General features: G+C 36.1%; 1 protein-coding gene across 1 annotated transcript in view; it reads left to right on the top strand.

The window, feature by feature from the left end:
- LOC115214378 (uncharacterized membrane protein DDB_G0293934) overlaps positions 1–12500 on the top strand; it is a 321487-nt gene that overhangs the window by 111754 nt on the left and 197233 nt on the right. Inside the window, exon 3 of the mRNA XM_036504395.1 lies at positions 2992–3465. Coding sequence (XP_036360288.1) covers positions 2992–3465 — 474 coding nt within the window. The remainder of the gene's footprint in view (positions 1–2991; positions 3466–12500) is intronic.

The following is a 12500-nucleotide window of genomic DNA, read 5'->3' as shown; positions in this document are numbered from 1 at the left end:
GCCTTTCATCCTTTCGGGGTCGATAAATTAAGTACCAGTTACGCACTGGGGTCGATGTAATCGACTTAATTCCCTTGTTTGTCCTTGTTTGTCCCTTCTATGTTTAGTCCCTTGTGGGCAATAAAGAAACAAGAAACGTTAGCACCCCGGGTGAAATGCTTAGTGGTATTTCGACAGTCTTTACGTTCTAAGTTCAAATTCCGCCGAGGTCGACTTTGCCTTTCATCCTTTCGGGGTCGATAAATTAAGTACCAATTGCATATTGGGGTGGATCTGATCGTGTGACTCCCGCCCCAAAAATTTCGGGCCTGGTGCATACAGTAGGAAAGAAAAAGAATATTTGAAGCCTTCTTCATAAAACTTACAATCTAATAGAATCAATAGTACCTGATTTATTTTTGACATTGATTAGTATTTTTTTGACTTGTTTGCAAAGTGCAAAATGATGTGTATTTTCTCGATTTGAATTATATATAATTTGGTTCAAATAACTTTTTTTTTATATATGATATATAGGCAGGATCATTTAAAGCTTACAACTGTTTAAATAGGTGTATAATTCTAATAATGAAGCAAATTTTGTTGTCTTGGGAGAGTTGTTCCGCCAATAATTATAATATCACACCCATAGGTTTAATTCCATTTCTTTGTAATTAGACATTTAGTTAAACATGTAACCAACCAACTAATTGATCATTTGTCAACGTGTTGGTTAAGCAATCAATCGGTTGTTTGTCCGTCAAAGTTCTTTCTTTGCTGTTCGTAGCATTTTCAGTGCTAGGAGCGAGTAGGGAATCACGGGTTACTAAAACGGTTACAAATAGCAACGAAAGAACTTTGACGGATAAACAAATAACCAATTGATTGTTTAACCGACACGTTAAACAAACAATCGATGTTGGTTAGCTATTCAACCATTTCACTAACAATAAAGAAGTGGAATTGAACCTGTGTGCGTGTGTTATTGTCATTGGCGTAATGACACTCCCAAGACACAACATTGTTTCCACATGAATTCACATCAAGAATCTTGCGAACCGATAGCAAAAAGCCGAAATAATTCAATGAAGTTATGTAGATAAAAAAAAACCCCAAAAAAACCTTTGTATTACCTACACTAGTTTCCAGTAGCAAAGTGAAAAAAAAAAAATTAGTGGAACTCATTAACTTCGCTATTCGAGGTATTGCTGATTAGGTATATATGTATGTGAATGTACATGTGTTTGTGTAAGTGTATTTTTGTGCATTTATGTATATATCTCTATATTTCTATATTGGTATATGCGCTCGTATACAAGCGTGTGTGTACATATGTGCGCGGGGGAGGGTGTTTGTCATTGTCTGCAAGTCATTCTGTCATGCTGTTTCTCATCGTCCGCTCTGACAGGCAACAAAAACAAAATAATGTAAATCCAAACAAAAATGGTTCCAAATAGGAAAACAATGGTAAAAGAGGACGGAAGTAGGATAAGGTCATTTGCTAAATGTATGTGTAGGGTGTAGAGATGGTTTTAGGGGTTAGATATGGATCATATTATTTGTAGGGAGTCTTGCTAACTAAACAAGAATCTCATTCATTCTTTGTGGCCTGAAAGAGGATTAAGCTAATCCAGGTTGATAGGCAATCCTTTGAAGTTTAAAGAGAATGAATATATCTCTACGTGTGTGTGAAAAAACATGGTGTATTGGCAGAGAAAAGGTAGAATAAGAGTGTTAAGAGTCAGACAGACAGTTAGATAGATAGATAGAGATAGATAGATAGATAGATAGATAGATAGATAGATAGATAGATAGATAGATAGTTAGATAGATAGATAGATAGACAGACAGACAGACATATAGATAGATAGATAGATAGATAGATAGATAGATAGATAGATAGATAGATAGATAGACAGTTAGACAGAGAGATAGATAGATAGATAGATAGATAGATAGATAGATAGATAGATAGATAGACAGACAGACAGACAGACAGATAGACGGACGGACGGACGGACAGACAGACAGACAGACAGACAGACAGACAGACAGACCGACAGACAGACAGACAGACAGACAGACAGACAGACAGACAGAGGAGGAGGAAAAGGAACTGCGACAACTAGAGATGGTGAAGGAGGGAAGAACAAAACAATGAAGTAGAGATGTGGGAAGTGACAGGGTAGATTAGCATTATAGAGAGGGAGAGTGAGGGAGAGTATTGGGAGAAAAGCTATGGCGAGAGTGTAGTTTAATTAATTCCAAAGTACAAGGATGAAATGGAAAAGGAAAAAGCGAAAAAACAAAAATGGTTTTTAGTGGCATACTGTGCAGAAGCTTCACGGAGAGGGGAATTGAAAATGAATAAGAAACGAAGAAAAATTTAAAATGAAAAAAGGAGACAGTTTGAGAGAAAGCGTTGATAAAGACGAGTATTGGAGGGGAGATAGTGAAAACGGGCGGGAGAAATAGTGGTAGAGTCAGTTCAAGAGCAGGAAAGATATAAATGTATGAATTAGAAGAGAGAAACCAAATGAGATATGAAATAACACAGGAGTGAGAATAAAAAGGTAATAAAGAGCGAAGAATATTAACATAAGGAAAGAGAGAAGAAAAGGGGGACAGAGATTGTTGGAAAGGAAGATATTTTCTTGCTCAAATAATTCTGAAATCTTGCTTCAATTTCCAGTTTGTGCTTTATAGTTTCAATTATTGTATTTCCCTGGAAATAACATGCATGTTTTGCGCAAGGAAGACGTATTTTAAAGTTCTCTGTCTGCGTTATTTGCTATGTTGATAGTTTAAAAAACAAAAAAAAAACCATTTTGTTCTTACTTTCAGAAATATACTTTAAAAAGGTGATGTATTTTATAGTATTTGCTTCTAAAATCAAAAATGACTGCAAATTTATTAGATTTTTATTGCCTTCTCGAAGACATGTAGGTTAAAATTTCTATATTTCTTATAAAACCATATTAAATTTTTTCTTTTCGTTTTATCTATGAACAGATCGCAGAAACGTATGCATTCCTACCGCGAGAAGCCGTCACCAGATTTCTTATGTCCTGTTCTGATTGCCAAAAACGAATGCATCTGACTGGGGAAAATAACACCAACAGCAGCAGCAGCAGTAACAACAACAATAACAACAGCAGCAGCAACAACACTAACAACACCAACATCAGTAGCAACAACAACAGCAACACCTACAACTTCACCGGTGTCGGTGGAATTGGAGGTGTGGGCAATGCTGGAATTGGTGTAGGAAGTATTGCCGGTTCCGTCGGGGGCGGAGGTGTCGCTGGTGGAGGCATTGGCGGCAGTATCGGAACCAATACGGCCGGTGTGGGCGGCAATGGCAACAGTGGACAAATGAAGAACATCCGGGTCACTGATGATCCACCTATCATTGACTTCAGCGTGCCTATAACCCAGACATATCTAAACCACATGAGAAATAAAGGGTACTATTACCATGACGACGTAAGTTGAACTCATCCTCTTTTCCATTAACTTCGATACTGGACATGTTTATTTGCTCACATGTATATATGTATATATGCATGCATGTATGTATGTATGTATGTATGTATGTATGTATGTATGTATGTATGCATCTTTTATCTTGTACGTGTTTCAATCATTAGACTGCAGCCATGGTGAGACACCGCCTTGAAAAGTTTTAGTCGAACGAATTAACCCCAGTATTTATTTATCTATTTTTTCCCCTTAAGGCTAGTACCTATCCTATCGGTCTCTTTTGCCGAATCGCTAAATTACGGACACACACACACACACACACACACACACACACACACACACACACACACACGACGGACTTGTTTCAGTCTCCCTCTACCAAGTTACTAGGCTTTCGATGTTCTGAGGCTATACTAGAAGGTACTTGCCGAAGGTGCCACGCAGTGGGAGCGAACTCGGAACCATGTGGTTTTGAAGCAAGCTTCTTTCCACACATCCACGGCTGCACTTATTTGCTCGTAATATTATGTATACATGTATGTCATTCAGTTTTGTGTCAAGATTTCTTGCCAATAGAAAAAAAAATCAGTTTCTAATCTAGAGCCAAGGTTCCTTCATTGAAATTTCAATAATGTCAACTGGGTATTTTTGCATGTATGTGTATATGTGCAGTATTTTCAGTTAGTGCATGTCTGCAGATTTGTATTTTTTGTTTTATGGGTGTTTTCTCAAGCATATAGTTGCATGTCAAGACATGCGCATATATACTTAAATCATAAACTACTGGTAACTTCTACAAATTTTTACAGTTCCAGTGGTGGATTGGATCTGTAGCCTCCGAGTCAGCTTTCTCCTGCCTGGTTTTGAGAAGCCTAATTTCTCAAGATTGGTATTTAGGCAGTATGTTACATATATCAGTGCCTCAATAATTATCTGAACGCGTAATCAGGATGACAGAGTAACTATAATTTTCTCAATAGTTCTCTGTGTGTATGTGTGTGTGTGTGTGTGTGTGTGTGGTGTGTGTGTGAGGCTGCATGGCCCAGTGGTTATTGTGTTGCACTCATGATCGCCAGGTCGTGGTATTAATTCCTGGACCGTGTGGTACGTTGTGTTCTTGAGGAAAATACATCATCTCACACGTTATTCTGTGCTCACTTGGACACCTGACGTGTGGTACACTGTGCAAAGTTGATTTGATGGATACCTTTGATCAAATTATTTGCGCAGTTTTTTCAGCAAGAAATTGCAGAACAGTCTTTCTCAGACTACGAGAGACAACCATCAAGCATTCATGCATGTATTAAAACTACCGTATATATACAAAACAGAAACGATAATTTTAAAGAAAAAAATGCATTTACGTAAGGTGGGACTGTTTTGTTTTTACTTTCGCAAATGTCTTAGAGTAGTGCAGAAACACCAGTAAGCTACACAGCTTTCGGATTTTGGCATAAAGCCAGTAATTTGGGGGAAGAGTACGTCGATTACAGCGATCCCAGTGTTCGACTGGTACTTATTTTATCGACATTGATATGATGAAAAGCAAAGTCGACTCTGGTACAATTTGAACGCAGATCGTAAAGACGGATGAAATGCCCGGTGTGCTAACAATTCTGCCAGCTCACCATCTTGCATGGTCTTTCATGGTCTTTATCGAGATTAGAAAATTGCTCTTAAAATTAGTAAGATCTCGTCAATATATAACGGTATATAATTTTCAAAAAGAAACAAAGGTAATCAAATATACACTTCTAACACTATGAGCTGTTATTTAACGCAGGTATATTTTGATTAATCAATCTTATATATATATATATATATGTGTGTGTGTGTGTGTGTGTGTGTGTGTATGCATATATGTGTGAGGGCGTATGGCTTAGTGGCTAGGGTATTGCTGTAGCAATCGTATTTTCAATTCCTAGACCGGTTGGTGCATCATCTTGAGCAAAGGAATTCATCTCACGTTGCTCTGCCATCACTTTGACACCTGACGCGTGATACGACAATATCTAGCTACAGCTGGGAATTGAAAATCTATGTTATAAACACCACCTGGGATGAAATACAATATGAAAGGTGTACCTTTACTCAGAACATATCAAGCGATTCAACCTTTGTACATCACAAAGCATACAAATGCCTTACACTAAGATTCCAACATTCAACAAACACTCTGAGAGAACTACAACATGCATACACCAAATTCTGGAATAATTCAGATAATGCATACCATTTACTTACCTGCATAGGTAACCCTAAATGTCTAAACATATTTACATCATTGGATGGTCATAACGATCTAACTAGAACTAGATAACAAATTAGGGGCTCTGATAAAACCACCTAAGATTGGAGACTTTACTGTTTAAATATATCTTGTCCATATGTTTCACTCATATCTTCCACTGAAATTATCGACGACTGGTAGTACTATTTTGATTCACTTGTAGTGTCTGTATATGTTTTAGTACCGTTGCATTTATAGGTCAAGCTACTTATACATGTGCTTATTTATGAGTGTATGAATGACTGTATGTATATACATTCGACTATATGAGTAAATATACAAATATATATGTATGTGATCAGTTAATTTACAACGGTTTAAAGGCGGAGAGCTGGCAGAATCGTTAGTACGCCGGGCGAAATGCTTAGCGGTATTTCGTCTGCCGCTACGTTCTGAGTTCAAATTCCGCCGAGGTCGACTTTGCCTTTCATCCTTTCGGGGTCGATAAATTAAGTACCAGTTACGCACTTTGTCAGTCCTTGTTTGTCCCCTCTATGTTTAGCTCCTTGTGGGTAATAAAGAAATATGTATTTCGTCTGTCTTTACCTTCTGAGTTCAAATTCAGCCGAGGTCGACTTTGCTTTTCATCCTTTCGGGGTCGATTGAATGTGTACCAGTTGAGTACTGGACTCGATCTAATCGACTGGCCCCCTCCCCTAAAATTTAGGGTTTTGTGCCTGGAGTAGAAAAGAATATATAAAGGTTTATTCTCTACAATTTATCGTCCAGAAGTGCTGCGAGAAAGTGTTCTAATGTGTCTAATAAAACTTTATTTGTTTGCCTAAGTTTTCCAATAAATTCTGCTGAGTTACATTTTTTTTTTCCGAATTTTTCAAATTATAAAAGTATTGTATGACACACTGTATATATGTATTATATCACTGTAGCTAATGATATACAGGCGCTTAGGCGTGTGTATTTATAATTCAAGTAACTGTGTACAAATAAAGGGGATTCTATATCCCCTCGTCCGCCAACAATTCATCCGACATCTATCTCCAGTTCTGCTTCATTCACATCACGCAATTTCCAAAATTCACATTTTCAGAAGTATCTAATATTCTTCATACCTGTTTGGTATCATTATTACTATTACAATAATAATACCGAATACAAAAATTCTTTATCTTCATTAATTCATAATACATTAGTCTTCTTTTCTTTTTTTTGTTTGTTTCTTACATTTATTGCCATTATTGCTATGTTTACTATCGTATTAGTACTATTGCCTTCTCTTTCTTTGCCAACACACCTCTTTATACTCGCTGTTCTTATCTTAGAAGGCGACATATTGACCTCTAATCAAAGCCAGTCTTCCAATAGAAGCCACTTCGCAAGAAATTACGCTGTATTTTTTATAGTATAATCAAATCAACTCCTCCTCTTCCTCCTCCTCCTCCTCCTCCTCATCATCATTATCATCATCATCTGTCTCCTTCTTCTTCTTCTTCTTCTTCTTCTTCTTCTTCTTCTTCTTCTTCTTCTTCTTCTTCTTCACCTTCTTCTGTTATGTGCATGTATGCCCCCTCCCTACATATATATGCCTATGTGTAACTATCTATGTATATACATAATACGCATATATAAATAAACGTATATATATGTGTGTATGTGTTGTGTGTGTATGTGTTGTGTGTGTATGTGTTGTGTGTGTATGTGTTGTGTGTGTGCACACCCACATACACACACATATATGTATATACGTATATATGCATGTATAAATATAAATAGACGTGTGTATATATAAAACATATATACATATATATATATGTATGCATGTGTGCATGTAAGTATATATATATATATATATATATATATATATATATATATATAAGCGTAATTTTTATGTACATCTGTTTGTAGGTATGTGTAGAGAGGGAGAGAGAATGATGGAAGGAAGGAAAGAAGAAATGAGAGAAAGAAAGACCGTGTGTGTTTGTGTGTATGTGTGTGTGTGTGTGTGTACGTGTGTGTGTGTGTACGTGTGTGTGCGCGGGTACGTGTGTGTGTGTCTGTGTGACTGCGTACTCTTCGACGTTTCGCGAGTAAGGGCCTCTTCAGGCAATTTAAATAACCCGCGACTGGTAAAACTTAAAGTTACTGTGAATAAATTTGTAATAAATATTACATTTTATTCGTGCATTGTTTCTTTATCCATTCACTATTCATAGCTTATATGCATTTACAATATGTGTGTATATATCTGTAATTATGCATGTACATATGTATCTATAGACATAAATATATAACTGTATATTAATATACATATACACATATACATACATAGACGCACTTTATAATACCCAGGTACACACAGAAACTATGTATACATACGTAGATATGTATACATGTATGTGTGTGTGCGTTTGTGTGTGTGTATCTTTGTGTATGTGTGTGCTTAAATACATAATACATATGCACACATATCTATGTATAAATGCCTATCAACATACATATGCATATGTATCTGTGTATTTATGTGTCTGTGTACATGTGTATGTGTGTGTGTTTCAATGAATGTCAGTGTATGTATATGTTAGTATATGCGTGTGCGCATGTGCGTAAACACCCCCAACGTCGGAACCAGCAATGGTTTGAAAATTATGCTTCGGGTAAGTAGCTAGCTAATATGTACTTGGCTAAGTCAATAGTTTTTCAAAAGTCCTCATCGATGCTTGAGATCAATAGTAGTTATTGTGAAAGTAACAATTGGGCGTATACTGGAGTAGGCCTGCTGGCACATATAATCATATCTCTATGCCTATATATATATATATATGCAGATTAATGTATGCGAATATATATATATATGCAGATTAATGTATGCGAATATATATATATATGCAGATTAATGTATGCGAATATATATATATATATATATGCAGATTAATGTATGCGAATATATATATATATGCAGATTAATGTATGCGAATATATATATATATATATATGCAGATTAATGTATGCTAATATATATGTATATATATATATATATATATATATATTCATGTCGTGTAAAATTTCCTCTGCACCATCTAGGTGTAGACATATATACACATGCATACACCCATTCGCTCGCATATGAACGCGAATGCACACGCCACACACACACACACACACACACACACACACACACGCACACACACACACACACACATACATATACACACAAACACACACGTATTCAGAAGTGATATACAAACACATCAATTCATGTAACATATACTTGCAACTTCCCCATATTAATATTTATGTTCTTTTGCTGAAATGCGATATTTACTGAATACAGTGGGTTTGTTCAAATCCCCAATGTCGCAATTGTCACACACTCTCTCCCTTCATCAATGTCTTTATATAATCAGGAAATTGTCTGCCTTCAAATGTATAAAACGCTGCTCTCGGGAGTTGCATTGTTGAAGTTTAATTTTAACTTGGCTACTTTCACTTTCACCTTCTTCCTGCCAATATCAATTCACTGAAGAGACAAAAGTCGCTGTGAGTACAGAAAGGGTCACTGATCTCGTATCACTGTTCGTATAAACAATTCTGTCCGCATTAAAAGCACTTCCAAATTATTATCAGTCCAGCAATTAGATATCAGTGAATGGAGAAGATAGATCAATTCTTCACTCCATGGTCATAAGTATGAGGCAATTATATAAACTCCAAAAACTCTGTATGTAACCACACATATAACTATGTGGCCTATTGGTTAGAGTGTAGGGCACTCGATCAAAGGACGCTCAGTTCGAGTCCTAGACTATGGGATAGAATGTTTTCTTCAGCAAACCTCTGCATTTCACGTTGACACAGAATACTCTGCTGAACATAACTACCAATTCACTTCTTGAGCAGCTCTCGCTTCCTTCAGTTGATAAATCCAGAGTGTTCCATTGAGTTAAAACCATGAATTCTGTGATTTTGTATATGTCAGCTCACAGCTACGGAGGGCAAAAAACAACACGTGACATATTAGAATATGCTACCAAATCGTACTCGCTTTCGAGCGATGGCTGTTATAGACGATGCAGGTATATGTATGTGTGGGTTATTCATTAACTATTACATATATATATATTTTTTTCTTCAGCCTGTTTTATCATCTTGAACCGTTAATCCCTACACATATTTTTCTCTCTCCCTTTTTTTTTTTACCTCTTAATCCTTTCTGTCGAAGAGCATAAGCTCGAAACATAAAAAAACTTTTCCATTCTTCCCGATGGTTAAATTAATACTCCTGCTTGTTGTTCCTACACTTTTCTTCGTCTTTTGTTTCCTGTAAATTTGAACTAATATATATATATATATCTGTAGAATTCTTTGCACGTTGATTACAATCGCAAAGGTTATTTGATTGGTATGACTTCGGGAACCAATACTGCTTCAGTTCTTTTTCCACAGTGTCTAGAAGCTTAAAAATTAGAAGAGTGAATTTCCGCTTTCTTTCTGTATTCCTTTAAAAAATAACTTTATTTTACAAAAGATTTCATTTTCATTTAAATCCATATCCAACAATATTTATATTTACAGCTTGCTAATTCAGCAGACTTCTATACTATTACCTCTACCCACCAATCCCACACCCAAAATGTTTTTCTTTATATGTTTCATTTTTACCCACAAGGGGCTAAACTTAGAGGGGACAAACAAGGACAGACAAACGGATTAAGACGAATACATTGACCCCAGTGCTTAACTGGTACTTAATTTATCGACCCCGAAAGGATGAAAGGCAAAGTCGACCTCGGCGGAATTTGGACTCAGAACGTAACGGCAGACGAAATACGGCTACGCATTTCGCCCGGCGTGCTAACGGTTCTGCCAGCTCGCCGCCTTAATGTCTTTCTTTATAGTATAACGAACTACTCCAACCTGAGCCACAACTTTGAAATTGATCAGTTCATCTAATTGAAAAAGATGACGGCACTATATAACTAAAAATTGGTCAGTTATCTTTTTATGGTCCAATTGTAAGTGATACTTTTAAAGCTGACTGTAACACTGTAAAATATGGCGGTAAAATTATCGTAGAATTAGAGCGTCGAATGGAATAATTTACTTTCGGACTCTACGCCATGTCTTCAAATACTACCAATGTCAACTTTCCTTCCATCCGTTCGGGTAGTGATAAATTAAGTACCAGTTTAGTAAAGGGTTGAGTCTTTTTATTCTGTAGGACTTTCTTTTTCACTTTTCTATCGCTCTGGATTTCTCTCTGGGAAAATTGATTATCGTCAGACTTAGAAAGGCTTTGCCAGGTTTTATAATCCTCAAGACACGGCGTATGACATGACGGGGTCCCTACAACCCCATCAGAAGCTGAGATTCCAAATTAATGCGAGGAAAACTGGCATGTGTTTCATTAAGCTAATTAAACCAAGGTCGGTATTACTATAAATTGGTTTAGCAATTCCCGAGTAAGACAGTCCCATAGCGCCGTGCACACACAGTTACCACCACACGCATACATGCACAAACATGCAGCCACACACACACACACACGCACACATGCACACATACACACGCACACATGCATGCATTTACACGCACACACACATAAACACACACACACACACACACACACACACAACACACTCAATTGAGCTTGCTCTATATTCACAATGGAAAAACAAATATTTCATGCTGTTCCACCTGCATCACAGGAATTTTAGAGACTCGCCATCTCCATACCAATAAACGCAATACTTCTACAGACATGCAATCATAGGACTCTACAGTGCATGTTATACATCTATTCTGTAACACACTAACATATATACACACAAACTTCACGCAGACTAATCTCTCAGGTACATATGTATTTACGTACGAAAAATACAAGCAGATAATAAAGTATAAAAAAAATTATTTGCATCTTATAGATTGAAGCAATCAATAAGTCGGTGAAAATGTGCACGTTTGTGTTTGTGTGTGTGTGTGTGTTTGTGGGAGACAAACTGAACGTTATTAACTCGTTTAATCAGATATTTACGCATGTCTACATATGTATATGAGAATGTAATAAATGTCTGCGTATACACACACATGCATTAAAACGTCTATATATATATACATATATACATACATAATACATACATATATATGTGTGTTTATATATATGTATATATATATACATACATACATACATACATATATATATATATACATATATACATATATATATATACATATATACATATATATATACATATATATATATATAGACATATATATATATATATGTATAGGCATATACATATATATATATATATATAGGAGATAAATAAAATATATGCATATACAAACATATATGTACGTACCTACATCTACATGTATATATACATGCATATATCAATAATTATACGGGAGTACAGGACATCACAATAAGACGTAGAAACGGAAAAAGCCAAAAAACAAAAACAAGAAAACGGAAAACGAAAAACAAATACAGGACGAGCTACACAAGGACAAAACCCCCGTCATCAGCTGTCGCTAAAGGAGTCAGGCATGTTTCGAAGGCATAACAGAACACTAATCCAATAGGCCTTCCTGCGAGAGAATTAAAATAAAATTTCAAGCAGCGGGGCACAATGAGTACGAACACAGACAAGACGTAACAATAAGACTGCAAAATTAAAATACATGTACAAAAACAAACACAAGAGGACGAACGAAAAAGCCTTTTTCTGGCATAGACAAACAATAAAACTGCAAAAATAAAAATACATGTACAAAAAGTACAATAGTT

The sequence above is a fragment of the Octopus sinensis genome, linkage group LG7 (assembly GCF_006345805.1).
Source record: "Octopus sinensis linkage group LG7, ASM634580v1, whole genome shotgun sequence".
Lineage (NCBI taxonomy): Eukaryota > Metazoa > Mollusca > Cephalopoda > Octopoda > Octopodidae > Octopus > Octopus sinensis.
The sequence above is the reverse complement of the archived record's forward strand: the minus strand, read 5'-3'. Positions and strand labels throughout refer to the sequence as shown.